Below are 21,353 nucleotides of genomic sequence, written 5' to 3' on the forward strand. Positions count from 1 at the left end.
TGTGGGTTGGGCCCTGTACTGCACAAATGTTAAGAAACCTACTTGAGAATAAACAAGGGAGAAAAATGCATTTATTTTCTTTTCTCTTCACTGTGCATGAATTGTGATTGACTAGGATTCCAGTTCTTGCTTTCACTTCTCCGAAATTTTGGATTCTAATCAGGAATCATAAAAACGAAATAAACCACTTTTTGCCATTTTTTTTGGACAGAGTATAGTAGAATACATATATACATACATACATGCATACATACATTATGCATGTATGCATGTATACATATATACACATAAACATACAAATACAGGTGCATACATACATACACATATATTCATGGTGAGTAAACAGAAGTATTGATTTTCAACTTATACATTTGATACCTTATCAGGGAAACAAAGCTTGACCAAAGCATTTCTAGACCTCAGTGCAGATCTTCCTGGGAAACTCCTCCCTTGTAGCCTAACCCAGACGAAGGTGCTTAAGCACTCTATTTACAGACCTCCCTTTATTCCTGGGAACCCATGGGAAGGACAAACTCACCTCATAGTCTATGTCCAGAGCATCTGTCTCACCCTTGGTCTGGAAGTGTTGTGTGTTCATGTCCACAGTGAAGTTTGCCTGCTTGCCCACTCGCTCCAGGAGAACTGAATGCCAATGCTGATCATCTAGAAGGCTACCCATGATGACCAAGGGCACTGTGCTGCTCAGCCGAGCTTTGCTGTCATCTGAACAGGGAGGAAGAAAAGAATGGAGTCTTAGCTACAGCATCTTTGAATCCTACCCATCAACAGCACTGATTGCTGGTTACCTGAGGCTTCTTCAAACAAACCCAGCTAGAGCTGTCCTTCTACCTTGCATATTACTGGCCATTTACTAGGAGTCATACATAGGTTATTCCCTCTGATTTCAGAGCCCAGGTCCAGACTCTACTGACAGAAAACATAAGCTGTCCCAGGTTTCCAGGACATCAGCATTTGCATGGTGACAGGAATGTTTATACTATTGGCCACAGGAATAAAATTAAAAGAAGTTTCTATGTTTAAAAAAAGCAATTAAATATACACAAATCGACTTTTGAGGATTGTGAATGAAGAAAGCAGATCTTGACCAACTTTGGAGCAAGCCAGTGGCCATAAAGAGTGTGACTGTGCATAAAGGAACAGAAAAACAAACAGAACAAACAAAAAAACCCTCAACATTTCAGATGCAACTTTTAACTACTTACTGTATGAACTAAGTCCCTCCACCAAAAAGGTAATGGCTGCCACTATCACACAGATTTTGTCTGAAAATTAATCTGAAGCTGTCATGTATTTTTAAATCTTTATAAATTGTGTGTGTGTGTGTGTGTGTGTGTGTGTGTGTGTGTGTGTGTAAGGATCTTCAGCAGAGGAAGGCTGACTGACAACCCTACCAGTGCCCTCCCAGACTCTGTATAAGATTACTGCACAGAAAGAAGGTTAGTTTAGCAGAAATGTAAAATTTAATGTCTGCTGTTGTTTAAGCATCTTTAAAAGTTATGCCAACTTAAACTCCTGCTATAATTTATGACTATCTGTTATGCACAATTATATTTCTGAGTAATTTTAACACATTAAGTGTGTGTGTGTGTGTGTGTGTGTGTGTGTGTATGTATGTGTACTAAGATCCACCTTTGGAAGTCACAGACAACCTTGAACATCAGTCTTCACCTTCCAATTTGCTTCACACAGGGTATCTTGTTTGTCCCTTAATATCCCAGAGTAACCATCCTATAAACCTCTGGAGATTCTCTCTTATCTCTTTCTCTCATCCTGCAGTAAAAACTTTTACAAAGTTATAGATAGTCTGGCTTTAAGCAGGTGTTGGCGATCCACATTCAGATTCTCACATTTATGTGGCAAACACTTGACCCATTGAGCCACCTCTCTAAGTCACTTAGTGTGTATTCCTCTTGGTATAGAGTTGAGCAATCTCTTCATTCTTATAAACCATATTCTCTGACATTTGACCATTTGTTTGACAACAATTTGGATTTTGTCAGTATAAACTTTGAGGTTATCTTCCTGTTCTATGACTTTTTGAATGTTGCTTTTCTCTTTCAGTTACTTTCGTACTGAATATAGTTTTTATTGAGACTCATTATTTGAGGGCTGGGGAAATAGCTCAGGAGTCTAAGTTCTTGCTTTGCAAGCTCCAGAACCAGATTAGAGATCACTAGAAACCCTAGTAAATTCATGTGGTGACTCACTGTAATTCCAGCCCTGGACAGTGGAGACTGAGTATTCCAGTGTAAACTGCCTCACAAGACACCCCATCTTATGGAGATCTGGGTTGAACTGAGAGACCCTTCCTTGATTAATAAAGATGAAGTACAATGATGGATGATTTTCAACATCAATGGTGGGCTTCCATTTGCATGTTCATACAGATGCATTATCACCCACATGCATGTGTGCCCACAAACAAACAAAGGAAAACTCTGCCCACACATGTTTAACATGTGAACATATGAAAAACAGAAAAGAAAAAGGAATCACCATAATTTCCTTTTTCGTAACAACCCATCCCCACTTTGAGATCAGAAGAAATACCCTAGCCTGTTTTACCATTAATTCATTTTGCATTTATAAACCCAGATGTTTCTTGCTTTATTCAGGAAGGTAGACAGTCTGCGCTATCTGATTCCTGTTAATATGCTATCTCAGATGGACATCTTTAAAACAAGGGTTATTGAAGTGCAGACAAAACAATCTACATGGTGAAGTCCAAGTCAGAACAGGGAGCATTACATCTTGGCCCTAGTCATTTGCTTTCTGAAAATGTATTCTACAAGAATAAATTAGTAAATCACTGAAAAAAAGGCTAATGATTTTAATAATGAACACAATGTTCAGTAGTTTGGATAAAGATTAAACATACATGTAAAATAAACAAAAAGATATGATAGACGTTAAAGTACCATATATGAAGTTCTAATATTGTAAATATTAATGAGTGAAAACTATATTTTAGATGAATAAAAATAGAATATCTAATGATATTTAAAATATCATTAAATATGATATCTAATAACTTAAAATTCTAAACATTTGGTTTAAACAAGTAGAATAGAAATGGGCAAGTGCATAAAAAAACATAGCTATGCAAAAACATCAATAAATACTATTAGTCCATGAAGGACATTGAGTTCCTTGGAACTAGAATTAATCCAAGGTTGTGTGCTGCCATGTGGGTCCTCAGAATTGAACTCAGTTCCTCTGTAAAAGCAAATGTGCTTTTAATGGCTGAGACATCTCTAAGTCAGCACCTTAAGTATTTATGATTAGAATGTGTGTGTGTGTGTGTGTGTGTGAGTGTGTACAGAGGATTCCAGGATTCTACCTGTTTCTGCCTCTACAGTCCTGAGTTTACAACTTTTGCTATCAAGCCCAGTCTTTCATTATGGATTCTGAAGGTGAACAGGCCAACAATCAGACACTCATCCTGAGCAGCAAACACTTTACTTAATAATCATGTTTTCAAACTTATCAATTTTCTTACATAGGTAATGGTATTACTCATATTGCTTTTGTATTTTTAAACAATTCATTATTTTGTTGTATGTGGATCTCTGTGAATCCATGAAGGCCAGAAGAAGGCATTGGATCTCCTGGAGCTAGAATTGTAGACAGGTATGAGAGCTCTGACATAGATCCCAGGACCCAACTCCAGTTCTCTCCAAGAAAAAGTAGTGCTCTTAACCACTGGGCTATATCTCTAAACACTTCCATACATTGTTTCAATCATTCCTCATCACAACTCAGAAAAAAATAATACATGGTTGTTTGCATAAAAGCTGTTTAACTTACACAAAGACCTTAAAAATCAGTTAATGCTCAGCCCTACTTGACTTAACAGCTGTTTAGGTTTTCCAGGACAGGGAAGACATGGTGGTGTATCAGGGTTTTATTACATGCAGGACTCATGAGTGGTCTCCTAAGGGCCCAAGTGAGAACACTATAACCAAGGGAATGCATTCCATATGACTTGATCCCATGTCAGCACCACCTGCCTTCTTAAAATGATAGGCCAACTCACTAGGTATCACTAACATAATAAATTCTGTAATTGGAAATCCAGCATGAGTTGCTCAGTCCATGCTTCTCACTATTGTCTAGCTTCTCTGACTTTCCTACCATATAAAGGTGTTCTCATAATGATTTCCTGTGATGTGCTTTAGTAGGTGGACAGGTGCTATGATTTAATTAATGCTACAAAGCTTGAAGATAAGTAGAAATATTTTTGAAGAAGTGAATGAAAAGTACAACCTGTAGACCAATAGTATTCAGCTTATTGCTTACTTTTACTGCTAGCTTTTCCAAATTTTGAATCATCTAGAAGTCAAATGTTTGTAAATGTCTGTGAGTGAGTTTCTAGACAGGGTTGAGGTAGAAAGACCCACCTTCAAAGTGGAGCACAAGTAATGTGGGCTGAGGACCAGGAGTGAGTCAGGAGGAGAAAGTGAACTGAGTATGAACATTCATCTCTTGTTCTGCTTCCTGACTCCTGATGTAATGTGGCCATGAACATCATGTCTACCATGATGGACTGTACCCATGACTTACGAGGTATAATAAGTCCTTCCTTCCTTCCTTCCTTCCTTCCTTCCTTCCTTCCTTCCTTCCTTCCTCCCTCCCTCCCTTTCTTCCCCAAGATCCTTTGGTCAGGTATTTTAGCACAACAACAGATAATGAATACTTAGTTTATCATGTACCTATTTCATAAATTATTGAATTTATGAAGAACTTTTCATACATGTTGACAGTGACTAAAATATCTGTCTTCCTTCACAATCAGTTCTAATGAACTTAAGATCACCTTGAACAATCACCTTCATAGCTTAAAACACAGATATTGACCACCTACCTGATAGTTATTAGTATACTGTTTGATGCAGACATATAGTTTGATATGATTTACAGTGTTAGAACACTACATAACTCAAAGGTGTACAGTTATGGGATCTTACATAATTAACAGTCATCATGGGATATAGTTAGAAATAACATATATGGAGATTGGAGATGTGGCTCCATTGTCAAAGTATTATAATTGTCAAATTGCATAATATCCAAAAGATCCTGGGTTTTAAGACCAGCACTGCATAAACCAGATATGTGGTGACTATAATCTTAGAAGTCCAGAGGTAAAGGTAGAAGGACCTGAAGTTCCAGTTCCTTCTCAGCTACATAGCAAGGTTAAAACCCAGTCTGGATGCATGAGCCTTTGTCTCCCAATATAACAAAACAAAAAGGAAATACTGGCTAATATTGTCATATGTCTTAAATGTAATATACATATGCATATATATTAAACTAGCTGAATGTAGACACTTGAAAAGTAGAAAAGGCCTTTTGTAAGATTTGATCATTATTTTATGTATACATGTTAATTGATTAATAAGATGTCTAAAATTCAAAGGAGCTATAGAATATATGATCACTGGTTTCTGCAGAGTTAATGAAAGTTGCCACTGTGTTAACAAGTTGTCATAGAGTCTATAGCATTAGCCTCTGAGCCTGAACCTGGCCCCTAAATGACACCTAGCTCTGCTACTGTTTTTGGCAAGATTTTCATTATTCTGAATCTATTTTTGCTGGGATCTCCTAATATTCCACTTCAGTTCAAAAACACTGAACTTTTGTAAGGATGAGTAACTTGCATGCTCCATTGATGTACTGCTCAGTACTTAACCACAGTTCACCAGCCACTCCATTCTGTTCTTTAATTCTTCATGTGCCTGTGTGGTTCTTACCTTTGTAATTCTACAGAGGGCAGATTGCCATAGCTATTGAAAGGAATCCTTTGAATGTTGGGAGGGAAGACACTCTACCCCTATGGACTGAAGAGTAAAATCTCATGCCCAGAGAGTAATTTTTTTTTTAAATCTGTGTACTATACTTGGAAAATAGGACAAGGCAACTATTAGTGAAATTTCACCACAGAACCAGTTCTGCCCAACGATCACAGCACACAGTAGATAAAACAAGCTGCCACTTGAAGAACAGTGTGCTGTCTCTAGTTTAGCTATCTTCCTTATTGTTATTCTGTGTGTGTGTGCAAGTATGGTTCTGTGTGTGTGTGTGTGCACGCGCGCGTGCACATGCCTTAATCTCCAGTATTGTTCTTTAATTATTCTCCACCTTGTTGTTTTGGATTTTTTTTCCTTGTTTGTTTGTTTGAAACAAAGTTTGCTACTGGCTTACAATTTACCAAATAAGCTAGGGAGAATGGCTATCAAGACCCAGGGTTGCTTGTATCTCCTGCCCAATACTGGGATTGAAAGCAAGTACAAGGTTAGGGACTGGGGATTGAATTCAGTTACTTAGGGTGATATTACAAGAAAGTTAGAAACAGAGTCAACTCTGCAAAGCATATTTTGTTTTCATCTTATATGTCAGGCATCAATCTTACAAATAAATCTTGGAAATGTGTTGGTACTTCCTACTTATTTTCCTTATATTTACTGGGAAGACCAAGCAGATAACTGGTGCTGCCACTGAAGAAGGACCAGAATAAAGGCCTACATTGTTTGCTGTTGGGAGCTAACCTGTACAATGGACATTCTTGATGACTAAAATATAGCTTGTGTTGATGTCCCTGTGTATCTTGGACCTTGTACCTTGTATTAAACTATACATTCCTGCCTATTATATAATAAATACTAAGAACAATGTGTTTTCTCCTTTATATTAATACATAATAAAGGGTAAAAAGGAAAGGAATCTCACAAAGCAGCCCCTCTGGGGCCTAGAACGATGGTTCAGCAGAGTAAAGGGATGAGCCATTGAGCTTGTTGACCTTAATGGGATTGTAGGCAATCACATAGAAAAAAGTGAGACCAAACCCGTGCAAACTGTCCTCTGCCCTTTGTGCCATGACAATTGTACCATGACACACCACAACAGTAAAAATAAATCAATGCATTTTATCAATTTTAAAATACAAAAAGCCACTTCTTTTTGCTACAACACACATTTTATCTGTTTGCTTTTTTTTTCCTGAAAGAAGAGGTCATTTTGTTTTCCTCTGTGCACAAATGAACTCAGCACCTACCTCCCGAGACCTGTCTTTCCTTTCCTTTATTCCATGAGAAGGCTTAATAGAATGCCTTCCTTTTCTCCCCAGGCGAGAACTTGGGTCCAATGAATGCAGACCTACTGGCAGTGAAGCTAGTCCAGGGAACAGCTCACTCAGACAGGGAAAAAAAATTCTACTGTAGAAAGGCAGGAACATACTGTTTATTGAACAGCTGCTATTCAGTTCCCAGGCTCACCCTTCAAGGGGCAGGCCATTCTAACAAAGGAAAGACTTGGGGTTAGTTTTCATTAGCATATGCAGACAGTACCTCTCACTAAGAAGAACAAAACAAATGTTTTGTTTTGTTTTGTTTTCCCATCAATTATGTGTTTTTGTTGGGTTCCTTGGTTGGGTTTTTTTGTTTTGCATTATTTTGGATATAGAAGGCTTTTATGAAAAGTAATATATATTAGGTACATATAATTTTTTTTAAAAAATTACTTTAGAGTTATGAAAAATTATGTTAAATATATAGATTAAAAGATATTAAGAAGTTAGGCTGTAGTTTCCCATACATAGAAATATTGTCTGGTATCACAGAGTGATATCTCTACAAAAGAAAGAAAGAAGGAAAGAAAGAAAGAGAGAGAGAGAAAGAAAAAAATAAGTACCACCGTGTAAATGAAATATTTGAAATTAATTGCTTTGTCTACTTGCATAAAGACAAAGTAAATAGAAAAATGGAATAGATCCCTTTCATAGCACAACACTGACTCCAATTGATATGTGTGAAGATGATCCCATGTGTTGTAGTTTCCTTGAAAAAAAGTCAAGTATGAACACCTGCAGTCCTGCATTTGTATTCTTACAACTCATGTACCAATAATAATAATAATAAAAATAATAATAGTAGTAGTAGTAGTAGTAGTAGTAGTAGTAGTAGTAGTAGTAGTAGTAGTAGTAAATGTGTGCATGACCATGATTACTTATAACCTCAGCACTCAGTAACAGAAATTGGTAGATCTTAAGGACTTGCTGATCACCCAACCTAGACCCAAATATGCTTTTGGGTCAGTAAGATACTTTGTCTCAAGGCAATAATACACAGAGAGCTCCACATGTGTGTGCACATTTATGTGCATCTGTTAATGTTCTTACAACACAAAACACACACACACACACACACACACACACACACACACACACAAACTGAAAGCAGCTATGATGTTTAGAACTGTTTTCCCCTCTAAGCTAATCTTTAAACCTGTGAGTTTGGAGATATCTCCCTTCTATATTGAAACTATAAAAAAATTAGAAAGAAGAAAACCAATTGTAACAACATATAATTCAGGGTTCAGTGATTTAAAAGTATCCTTTATCCCTGTGTTTCTATTTCTAACTTGCAGCCTTTGTGAAACCTAAATATGAAGATTGTCCTACTTCAGATTAACTTTGCCTTTTTTTCAACCACAGATATCCAGTGAGTGGCAAGTCAGTACAAGGTTGTGGGTTTGAATTCAACCCCTAGAATGCAGATAAAAAGCCAGCAGTCGCAACTCATGCTTCATGGACTGAGGGTAGGAAGGGGAAGTAGGGACAGAAGGATCCCTGGGGTTTGTTTGTCAGTCTGCTTGGTCAAATCAGTAAGCTACAAATTCAAAGAGAGACTGACACAAAAAGAAGGGGCAGTCCTTGAGGAAGATATCCTAGCTTCACCTCTGTCCTCAACAATCTTATACACATTATATGCATAGGTCTGACCTTACCCAGGTTCAAGTATAGAGCTAGCCTGCCCTTCTGGAGTTCAAGGGTAATGTGGTCTCCACGTTGTCCTTCTCCATGGAAGAGAACCCCATGTCCTTGCATGCTCTTGAACTTCAGGGAGATCACATCTTTGAGCGTGCTCACCGTCTTCTGATTGAACCTGTATAAAAGTGAGCTCCGGCCATCAAAGTCAGCTACATCTGATCCTGAGAGCAGAGAGAAGAGAGAAAGATACATTAGTGTGTTTCCTACAGCAGCTATTTTTGCTTTTCATCTTTGATGCTGCTCAGTTCATAGAAATATTCCTGAATTCTGTACGATCTCTCCTACAAGGAGGCACACAGAATAGAACCAACCTACATAGAGTCCAAGGAATCCTTCATTTGTAAGCTGATCATACATGCCACACTGAAGTAGAAACACCTATTAGTGATTATTGAACAAAACAAGACAAGAACAGTAGCAGGTTCAGGAACGGAGCTGTCACATAACTCCCTCCAATTATTTATATTAAGTAGGAAAGGCTCAAGGCAATGATTGGTCCTTCAGGTGAGAAGGAGAGCATTAGAGAAAATAGTGAGAGAACCTAACTCACTCCATATTAGAACAGACAGCCATGTTAGGCCTTAAGCTTCAATTTTCTGGAAGGACAACCAAGGCTTCTTGGAAAACACAAACACACACACACACACACGCACACACACACACACACACACACACACACACACACACACATCAAAAAGGCAGTGAATCAGCAACTGTCCCAACATCTCGCCAGAGGCTTACAACATATATGGAAAAAGTTACGGTAAGGTAACTCTCTCTTCCTCCCTTGAGGTAGGAAGCAATCAGAAGTGTACAGATACCACATAGCAAAAGCTTAACCAATCCTGGTAATGGTGACCCAACTGCAACTAGAAAAACCCAACTGTCTTTAAAAGTGACCTGTGACCTCCCCTTGTGGTCACCATTTTGCTTAGATAGGTAAACTCCTCCACATGATGGCTTTTTCTGCAGAAGAAATGCTCTTTGTGTTTGCATATTATTCAAATCTGGGTTCTTCTTTTAGTGATTCTTGGATTCTTACAATGCAGTACCTGGAGATCTAGAAACAATGGAACTTAGAATTAAGGATAAGATTACTTTAAAGAATGGAGAGGAACTTCATAGCATTAGGAAAGAGAAATGTAGGGAAAGTGAGAAAAATATATACCTGCTATGTAAGGGATAATGAGACAACCAACAGGAGCCTCCTCAGAGAGCAGCTCCTGTAAAGAAATACCTCTGAGGAATTTTAGTTCTATCCTTGGAACAAATAAAATACCTTATATTGTAAATACTTTTGGAGGTGGCAGACAAATTGTCTCTTAACATCTGCCTCAGTGAGAGTTACAGGGAACTGTGGCCTGATTGAGTTATGTGATCTAACATGAAGGTCCAAGCCCATGTTCTATCTGCCATCCTGTGCATAAGGAGACAGGTTATTAATGCCACATGCACCTGCATTAGGCTTTTCTGGACCAGTGCTGGTGTGTAATAACGTCTTATGACTTACCCTTCTTGCTAATTTGATTCTAACTTTTGAACATCTGATCTCTTTATCCTAAGCTCCAGGCTAGGATTGAAAAGGAGATAGCCTTTATTATGGCAACTCTTGATTAATGCACTCTTTTCTAGAATCATATCCTAAGAATTCTGAAGATTCTCAGGGGTTTGGTGGGAAATATTAGACAGTATGGAGACTGATGATTTCACAAAGGGGTAATATGATTTTATTGCCTTACTTGGACTGTTAATATACTGTTTTAATGTTTTAGGTAAAACATTCAGTCACCATTACTATGTTTTGTCATTTGTTCTTATCTGTGATAGTGCTTTAGTTGAGACATAAAACTTAAAGAAATGTATATGATAATATAGAATTTGTCAACATGTACATACATTGTTTAATATAAACTTAGAATTTCTAAACAAGTGTTATTTATTGAAAGCTTGATACAAGTGCCTATGGCACTGCAACCCTGTTTATCTAATTTCTGAAACACATGCTGCTTAGTTGAGCAGTATACCTGTTTTCCCTGCACATAACCTACTCACCCATTATGAAGTTAGAAAAGATATTAGCTGAGCCTTATAGCTATAGAGTTGACAATATTGAGGTGGCTAGATTTGTGAATGGCACTATTAACCTTGCTTAGTAACAGGACGTGAGGGGAAGTTCAAAGGACCTTCACCTGGAAGTCAATCACAATTCTTTTCTGCCTTTACTAGCTGGGATTGATCTTGTGATATTCTAGCATGTAGGGATTTGAGGTTACAGATTAGAGGTATTCACAGCTTCCATGTGAATCCACAACAGGGAGGGAGGTTGCAGTATAGCAGTTGTACCATTACCACTAATGCCCCTTTAGTTAACACCATGTCAATGCTCTGAAAGAATAATAAAAGTTTTGTTTGTGAAACTGGACTTTGGTGGTGTCCTTACTTTGGTCTGTCTACAGTTCACTATCTGGGATGAATAGTCATTTATTCACTTCTTCCCAGGGAAAGTTCAAATGATGATTACAAATTATAATTTTGATTTTTTCCTTCACACTATTGTCATTGATAGATACAGGAACTATACTTACTTCAACTTCAAATTGGGTGTATTCATTGTTTACCACTCTTTACTCCCTACCAGTTCTTTACCCTTAGTTTTCTTGATAACAGCTTGGCCAAATTCTTTGGATGATATCACTTCATACTTGATAATATATGCCAGTGGAATTTTGTTTGGCATATTATCCCAAATTCTGTTAATAAGGAAGTCAGATAGTGAAAGCCAAGAAGTCTTGATATAAACAAATTTATGAAGTATATGCTTACAGACGAACTGAAAAATGTCTATCAAAATATCCAGTAAATTATTTAGTAATGAGTGTGAGTGAGTGTGTGTGTGTGTGTGTGTGTGTGTGTGTGCTTGTGTGTATGTGTTTATGTAGACATTCATGCACATTCATGTTTACATATGCTACATGTGAACTTTAGATATTGACACTTGGTTCTTTCTCACCTTTTTTTTTTTAAGAGAATCATGACAAAAAACAAAAGGTCTGTCCACATTAAATGCAAACACGATTTTTCTTCAAGTATTTTTTTTTCTGTGTTCATTTTTTTTTTAAATTAAGTTGAGTATTTCTTATTTACATTTCGAATGTTATTCCTTTCCCAGTTTCTGGGCAAACATCCCCCTAATCCCTGCCCCTCCCCTTCTTTATTGGTGTTCCCCTCCCCATCCTTCCCCCATTGCCGCCCTCCCCCCAACAATCACATTCACTGGTTGTTCAGTCTTAGCAGGACCAAGGGCTTCCCCTTCCACTGGTGATCTTATTAGGATATTCATTGCTGCCTATGAGGTCAGAGTCCAGGGTCAGTCCATGTATAGTCCTTAGGTAGTGGCTTAGTCCCTGGAAGCTCTGGTTGCTTGGCATTGTTGTTCATAAGGGGTCTCGAGTCCCTTCAAGCTCTTTCAGTTCTTTCTCTGATTCCTTCAACGGGGGTCCTATTCTCAGTTCAGTGGTTTGCTGCTGGCATTCGCCTCGGTATTTGCTGTATTCTGGCTGTGTCTCTCAGGAGCGATCTACATCTGGCTCCTGTCGGTCTGCACTTCTTTGCTTCATCCATCTTGTCTAATTGGGTGGCTGGATATGTATGGGCCACATGTGGGGCAGGCTCTGAATGGGTGTTCCTTCTGTGTCTGTTTTAATCTTTGCCTCTCTATTCCCTGCCAAGGGTATTCTTGTTCCCCTTTTAAAGAAGGAGTGAAGCATTCACATTTTGATCATCGTCTTGAGTTTCATTTGTTCTAGGCATCTAGGGTAATTAAAGCATTTGGGCTAATAGCCACTTATCAATGAGTGCATACCATGTGTGTTTTTCTGTGATTGGGTTACCTCACTCAGGATGATATTTTCCAGTTCCAACCATTTGTCTATGAATTTCATAAAGTCATTGTTTTTGATAGCTGAGTAATATTCCATTGTGTAGATGTACCACATTTTCTGTATCCATTCCTCTGTTGAAGGGCATCTGGGTCTGTTCCAGCTTCTGGCTATTATTAATAAGGCTGCGATGAACATAGTGGAGCACGTGTCTTTTTTATATGTTGGGGCATCTTGTGGGTATATGCCCAAGAGAGGTATAGCTGGATCCTCAGGTAGTTCAATGTCCAATTTTCTGAGGAACCTCCAGACTGATTTCCAGAATGGTTTTACCAGTCTGCAATCCCACCAACAATGAAGGAGTGTTCCTCTTTCTCCACATCCTTGCCAGCATCTGCTGTCACCTGAGTTTTTGATCTTAGCCATTCTCACTGGTGTGAGATGAAATCTCAGGGTTGTTTTGATTTGCATTTCCCTTATGACTAAAGATGTTGAACATTTCTTTAGGTGTTTCTCAGCCATTCGGCACTCCTCAGCTGTGAATTCTTTGTTTAGTTTGAACTCCATTTTTTAATATGGTTACTTGTCTCCCTGCAGTCTAACTTCTTGAGTTCTTTGTATATTTTGGATTTTTTTTCTGGATGCAGTTTTTTTTTTTTTTTATCTTTGAAAACATGTGATTTTAATTACAGCAATATAACACCTTTACAAAGAAATGACAATTTTCATGGGTACATTTTACTGGATCTTACTGCCTTGCTTCCTTTATTAAAAGTAGATTTTAGTAAAGGCATGATGAATTCCATTTTTAAAAAGTTTTTTTCTTTATTCGATTTTTTTATATACAAAACAAATGTTATTCCCATTCCTGGTTACCCAGACATAAGCCCCCAATCCCCTTCCCATTCTTTATAAGGTTGTTTCCCTCCCCATCCACTCTCCCTTCCCACCTCCCCCCAACATTTCCTTACACTGAGGGTTCAACATAGGCATGACCAAGGGCTTACCCTCCCCATTGGTGCCCAACAAGTCCATTCTCTTCTAACATATGCAGTTAGAGCTATGGGTCAGTCCATGTATAGACGTTGGGTAGTGATTTTGTCACTGGGATCTCTGGTTGGTTGTTCTTATAGGGTTGCAAGCCTCTTCAACTCTTTCAATCCATTCTCTAGTTCCTTCGACAGGGTCCCCATTTTCAGTTCAGTAGTTTGATGCTAACATTCAACTCTGTATTTGACATTCTCTGGCTGTGTCTCTCAAAAGACATCTATATCAGTTTTCTGTCAGCATGCACTTTTTAGCTTCATCAGTCTTATCTAGTTTTGGTGACTGTATATATATATATGGGCCACATGTGGGACAGGCTCTGAAAGGCCATACCTTTACTTAATGCTCCAAACTTTGCCTCTATTTCCCCTCCTATGAAGATTTTTTCCCCCTTTTAAGAAGGAGTGAAGCATCCACACTTAAGTCTTCCTTCATCTTGAGCTTCAGGTGGTCTCTGGATTGTATATTGTATTTTTGGGTAATATCCACTTATTAGTGAGAGCATACCACCTGTGTTTTTCTGTGATTGGGTTACCTCGCTCAGGATGATACTTTCTAGTGCAATCCATGTCTATGAATTTCGTGAAGTCATTGTTTTTGATTGCTAAGGCTGATATAAACATAGAGGAGCATGTGTCCTTCTTATATGTTGGAGCATCTTTTGGATTGTATTCCCAGGAGACATATAGCTGGGTCCTAAGGTAGTGCAATGTCCAGAGGAACATCCAGAATGATTTCCAGAGTGGTTGTCCAAGTTTGCAATCCCACCAAAAATGGAGGAGTGTTCCTCTTTCTCAACATCCTCGACAGCATCTGTTATCACCTGAGTTTTGAACTTAGCCATTCTGACTGGTGCGAGGTGAAATCTCAGGGTTGTTTTGATTTGCATATTCCTAATGACTAAGGATGATCTGAATTTCTTTAGGTATTTCTCTGCCATTCAATATTCCTCAGCTGAGAATTCTTTGTTTAGCTCTGTACCCCATTTGTAATAGGGTTTTTGGCTCTATGTAGTCTACCTTCATGGGCTCCTTTTATAATTTAGATATTCACCTTCTATCAGATATAGGATTGGTAAAGATCTTTTCCCAATCTATTGGTTGCCAATTTTTCATGATGACATTGTCCTTTGCCTTGCAGAAGCTTTGCAGTTTTGTGAGGTCCCATTTGTCGATTCTTGATCTGAAAGCATAAGCTATTGATTGGTGTTTTGGTCAGGACATTTTCCCCAGTGCTCATGTGATCAAGACTCTTACACAGTTTTTATTCAATTAATTTGAGTGTATCTAATTTTATGTGCAGGTCCTTGATCCACTTGGACTTAAGCTTTGTGCAGGGCAATAAGAATAAGTTGATGTGCATTTGTCTACATGCTGACCTAAAGGTGTACCGGCACCATTTGTTGAAAATGCTATCTTTTTTCCATTGGATAGTTTTAGCTCCTTTGTCAAAAATCAAGTGATCATAGATGTATGGGTTCATTTCTGGTTCTTCAATTCTATTCCACAGATCTACTTACCTGTCTCTGTACCAATACCATACAGTTTTTTTTTGTTTTTTGTTTTTTGTTTTTTGGTTTTTTTTATCACTATTGCTCAGTAATACTGTTTGAGGTGAGGGATGGTGCTTCACCCAGAAGTTCTTTTGTTGTAGAGTATAGATTTCACTATCCTTGGTTGTTGTTATTTCAAATAAATTTGCAAATTGCTCTTTCTAACTCCATGAGGAATTGAGTTGAAATTTTGATATGGATTCCATTAAATCTGTAAATAGCTTTGGATAAGTGGCCATTTTTACTATATAATTCTTGCCGATTCATGAAGATGGGAGGTCTTTCCATCTTCTGAGATCTTCAGTTTCTTTCTTCAGAGATTTGAAGTTCTTGTCATACAGATCTTTCACTTGCTTGCTTAAAATCACACCAAGATATTTTATATTATTTGGGACTATCATGAAGGGTAACAGTTCCTTAATTTCTTTCTCAGCCTATTTATTATTGGAGTAGAGGAAGGCTCCTGATTTGTTTGAGTTAATTTTATACCCAGTCATTTTGATGAAGTTGTTTATCAGGCTTAGTAGTTGTCTGGTGGATCTTTTGTGGTCACTGAAGTATACTATCATATCATCTACATACAGTGATATTTTGATTTCATCCATTCTAATTTGTATCCATTTGACCTCCTTTCATTGTCTGATTGCTCTGGCTAGGACTTCAAGTATTATATTGAAAAGTAGGGAGAGAGTGGGCAGCCTTGTCTAGTCCTTGATTTTAGTTGGATTGCTTCAAGTTTCTCTCCATTTAGTTTAATATTAGCTACTGTTGTACATTTGCTGTATATTGCTTTATGTTTAGATATGGGCCTTGAATTACTGATCTTTCCAAATCTTTTATCATGATGGGGTGCTGAATCTTGTCAAATGGTTTCTCAGAATGTAATAAAACAATAATGTGGGTTTTTTTTGAGTTTTTTCATATGGTATATTACATTTATGGATTTCTGTATATAGAACCATCCCTGTATCCCTGGAATGAAGCCTACTTGGTCATGATGGATGATCGTTTTAATGTGTTCTTGGATTCAGTTTGCAAGAATTTTATTGAGTATTTTTCCATCAATATTCATAAGGGAAATTGGTCTGAAGTTCTATTTCTTTGTTGGCCTTTGTGTAGATTAGGTATAGCATATTTGTGGCTTCAAGAAGGAATTGTGTAGTGCTCTGTCTGTTTGTATTTTGTGGAATAATTTGGACAGTATTGGTCTGAGGTCTGTTATGAAGGTCTATTAGAATTCTGCACTAAACATATCTGGTCCTAGGCTCTTTTCGGTTGGGAGACTTTTATTAATCTCTTTTATTTCTGTACGCATTGTTATTATTATTGTCGTTATTGATGACAAGCCTTAGTCTGTGATGATCTGATAGGCTGCATGAGATTATTTCTATCTTCCTGTATTTGTTGAAGACTGTTTTCTGACCTATTATATGGTCAATTTTGGAGAAGGTACCATGAGGTGGTGAGAAGAAGGTATATCCTTTTGCTTTAGCATGAAATGTTCTATAAGTATCTATTAAATCCGTTTGGTTCATAACTTCTGTTAGTTTCTCTATGTCACTGTTTAATTTCTGTTTCCATGATCTGTCCATTGATGCCAGTGGGGTGTTGAAAACTCCTACTATTATTGTATGAAGTGCAATTTGTGATTTGAGTATTAGTAAGGTTTCTTTAATGAATATAGGTGCCCTTGTATTTAAAGCACAGATATGTAGAATTGATAGTTCATCTTGGTAGATTTTTCCTTTGATGAATATGAAGTGTCATTCCTCATCTTTTTTCATAACTTTGCTTGAACACCAATTTTATTTGACATTAGAATGGCTGCTCTAGCTTGTTTCTTCAGACCATTTGCTTTGAAAGTTGTTTTCCAGCCTTTTACTCTCAGGTAGTGTCTGTCTTTGTTCTGAGTCATGTTTCCTGTATACAGCAAAATGCTGGGTCCTCTTTCCCTATTCAGTCTGTTAGTCTATGTCTTTTTATTTGGGAATTGTTGCTTCCTGTTATTTTTATTGTTAGAGGTGAAATTCTATTTCTGTGTCTCTCTTCTAATGATTTTGTTGCAAAGGAATTAATTTCTTGCTTTTGCTAGTGTGTAGTTTCCCTCCTTGTGTTGGAGTTTTCCATCTATTGTCCTCTGTAGGGCTGGATTTGTAGAAAGATATTGTGTAAATTTGGTTTTGTCATGAAATATCTTGTTTTTTCCATCAATGGTAATTGAGAGTTTTGCTAGATATAGTAGTCTGGGCTGACATTTGTGTTCTCTTAAGGTCTGTATAGCACCTGCCCAAGAACTTCTGGCTTTTTATAGTCTCTGGTGGGATGTCTGGTGTAAATCGGATAGGTCTGCTTTTATATGTTACTTGACCTTTTCCCCTTACTGCTTTTAAAATTCTTTCCTTGTTTTGTGCATTTGGTCCTTTGACTATTATTTTACAGGAGGAATTCTTTTATGGTCCAATCTATTGGAGTTCTGTATGCTTCTTGTATGTTTATGGGCATCTTTTTTTTTTAAGTTAGGGAAGTTTTCTTCTATAATTTTGTTGAAGATATTTACTGGCCCTTTAAGTTGGGCATCTTCACTTTCTTCTCTTCCTATTATCCTTAGGTTTGATTTTTCATTATGTCCTGGATTTCCTGAATGTTTTGGGCTAGGAGCTTTTTTGTTTTACATTATATTTGATGGCTGTTTTGTTGTTTTCTATGGTATTTCCAGCCCCTGAAATTGTCTCTTCTATCTCTAGTATTCTGCTAGTGATGCTATGGATCTAAGACTCCTGATCTCTTCCCTAGGTTTTGTATCTCCAAGGTTGTCTCTCTTTGTGCTTACTTTATTGTTTTTATTTCCACTTTTAAATCCTGTATGGTTTTGTTCAATTTCTCAACTTATTGTTTGTGTTTTCCTATAATTCTTTAAGGGATTTTTGTGTTTCCACTTTAAAGGTTCTACTTCTTTACTTGTGTTGTCCTGTATTTCTTTAAGGGAGTTATTTATGTCCTTCTTAAAATCTTCCTTCTTCAATGTAAAATGTGATTTTAAATCTACATCTTGCTTTTCTGATGTGGTTAAATATCCAGTATTTGCTTTGGAGGAAGAACTGGGCTCTGATGATGTCAAATAGACTTGGTTTCTGTTGCTTAGGTTCCTGGGCTTGCCTCTCACCATTAGGTTGTCTCTGGTATTAGCTTGTCTCACTGTCTCTGACAGTGGCTTGATCCTCCTGAAGGCCTGTGTGTCAGCACTACTGTAGAATGTTTTTCTTTCAGCCAGATCTAAGAACAGAGAGCTCTACTTTCAAGTGTGTAGGTGATCCTGGTGACTGTCTTTCAGCTCTAGGCCCAGGCAGAAATGTGAATTGTCCTGCGCCTGACTTCTCCTATGTTCCTGTGCCCAGTGGGGACAGAGGGCACTAGCAGATTTCCTCTTGAGTCGGGAAATGTGGGCAGAGAGTCATCTCCCCTGATTTCTCAGGAGTGTCCGATCTTCTGAGCTTCCAGTTCTCTCCCCCATGGAAACTGGGTTCAGGGAACTATGTGACTGTTTTACTTCAGTTTCAGGTACCTGCCAGAACCAGTAGGTTCCTGCAGCTGACTGCTCCTATATTCCTGTATACAGAGGTACTTTGCAGTTTCCTCTTGGACCACAGATGTGGGCAGAGGTGGACAGAAGTGGTTGTCTGTCCTTAGATCTCAGAATTATCCACACTTCTGAGTGTTCAGCTCTCTACCCAGGGGATTTGAGTGCAGGGAGCTGTGAGATTGGTTCAATTCAGATCAGGGCACCCTTTCTCATATTTTAGACTCATACAGCCCAGATTGTTCCTGAATTGACAATATTACTAAGGATATCATTGAGCTTTTCATCACCCTGTCTCTATTGTTTATGTGCAATAATTACAAGAGTGCTTCATGTGCCTGATTTTATGAAGTGATGAGGAGAATTCAAGTTCTTGTGCATGGAACATATTCTTTCTACCAACCACCCCTGTCTCCTCAGCTCTCATTTTTCAGTGAACATAGTTCTCAACAATTAAGCAGACTGAATGGCCAGCGAGCTCCAGGGATCCCATTCTACACCAAGGCTGAGATCAGAGAAGCGTGTCACTGAACCAAGCTTTTTAAATGTGTGCTGATTAAGGTTTCCATGCTTGTCCAGCAAGCTCTTTACCACTAATCAATCTGCCAACCTCCTTGGAAAATTATTATAAGTTACTTGCTTATTCTTTCTCTATTTTTATTACAAAAAATGGTACTGTAAAATGTTATTACTTTTATAATATAAAAGAAATAAGACTGCTAAATTACAACTAGGAAGGGATTCATTATCTAGCATCTTAGCAGGGTGAAAGAGAGGTGAAAGGCTATGTGGACAGGATACAATTTTTCTTGTTTGAAATCCAGAATCCACAAAAACACAATTTTTCTGAATTTACTAGCAATTATAATATTCTTAGAGTGATTGTTCATAATGACAACTTATTTTTCCTATTCAAGGATATATAATTATCCTTAAACAATTTTTTAAAGGAAGAAAAACTCATCATTTTCTGTAATTACCTTAAAAGTAAAATTCTATAATTTATTTTTTACATAAAACAGTTAGCAACAAAGTCCTCGAAGACTCTGGATTGTAAAAAGTAACTGGCCAGATGCAAGGAGGTTTTTACAATCTCTTGTGTTTTACAAAACCTTACCATTCAATATTATAAACACATTTATGTGTATTGTACTCACTGAACTTCAAGATGAACTTATGGAGCTCTTGGCCCTGTAGTACTGTCAAGGGTAATGAGTGCCATGGGTTGAGAGAACATCAGAGCTGTAGCTTGCCATCTGTATCATCTTTGCAACTTTATCTCTCTAAGTCTTAAAATCATACACAAGATACATACTTCAGAAACACATAATACATATTCTTTAGGAAGAAAAAAAACTTCAATGCTGGGAATGTAACTCAGTAGTGTTTGCTGTGCATCAATGAGGACTGGCTGAGCTCAGACTCCAACATTCCTTAAAAACAACCAGAAGTACCTAAAATCCTGAAACTATAGAGACAAAGCCAGGAAGGTATTGGGTGCCCACTAGCTAGCACCTCTAGATGAAAAGATAAGGTCCAGATTATATTAGAGACCTATTCTCAAAAATGAGTTCTTTATTTAGCTGGAGAGAAGTCCTTGTGGATAACAGTAAGGAGTACTCTTTCTATTCCCTGAACTTACATGGGTGGTTCTCTGCAGAGTATAACTCCTGATTCTGGACACTCAATGCCTACTGGACTCTACAGAAACTTGCAGTCACATGTGCATATAATTAAAACGAAAAATAAAACAAACATTAAATAAAATTGTCAGAAACTGAGAAATACATCTCATTTCCGCCTCAATATATATGCACACTCTTTTGGCCCTACACACACACACACACACACGCACACACACACTGAAGTATGAGTAAAATGGTGAAAGAGGCCAGACATAATGGGTGAGAAGATATGGGGGAAGGCAGTTTTGAGCATATTATATTGTATGTATATATATATACATATATATACATATATATATGTATATATATGTAAATGTATATATACATATGTGTGTGTGTATAAAATCATCAGAGAATGAATAAACAAAGAAAGAAATTGATAATCTAAAAATTAATCATGCTAACACAAGTCATTTTATAAACAATGCAATATATGCCAATTTACCAGATCATGCAGTGATGCACTATTGGATATTCCTAAACTTTCACCCAAATGGTGCTGTTTTATTCTGGCGACTGGTTTCCTGCCCAATGTGTGCCAGTGTGAGCCCAGTTTCCTACATTGTCTTGTTTCCATCAGCTTACACTGGGGTTGTGGAAATGGTCCATCTGTGAAGCTATGTATAGTGGATCCCTGCTCTTTTCTGATTACTGTCACTGCCACAGCGATGTACCATGAAATAACACATAGCAACCATCAGTGCTTAGAAAGGGAATGCAAGGTGAATATATACATAGGGAGAGTGTATAGTCCAAAAAGAAAAGG

At 37.6% G+C, this 21,353-nt stretch overlaps 1 protein-coding gene across 1 annotated transcript in view; it reads right to left on the reverse strand.

Moving 5' to 3' along the window:
* The window catches only part of LOC116911635 (contactin-associated protein like 5-1), a 910,869-nt gene that overhangs the window by 499,993 nt on the left and 389,523 nt on the right, over window positions 1-21,353 (reverse strand). The window contains exons 5-6 of the mRNA XM_032915594.1: window positions 8,806-9,009; window positions 539-723 (exon numbers count right to left, since the gene is read on the reverse strand). Coding sequence (XP_032771485.1) covers window positions 539-723; window positions 8,806-9,009 — 389 coding nt within the window. The remainder of the gene's footprint in view (window positions 1-538; window positions 724-8,805; window positions 9,010-21,353) is intronic.

Source organism: Rattus rattus, chromosome 10 (assembly GCF_011064425.1).
Source record: "Rattus rattus isolate New Zealand chromosome 10, Rrattus_CSIRO_v1, whole genome shotgun sequence".
In the NCBI taxonomy this organism is placed as follows: Eukaryota; Metazoa; Chordata; class Mammalia; order Rodentia; family Muridae; genus Rattus; species Rattus rattus.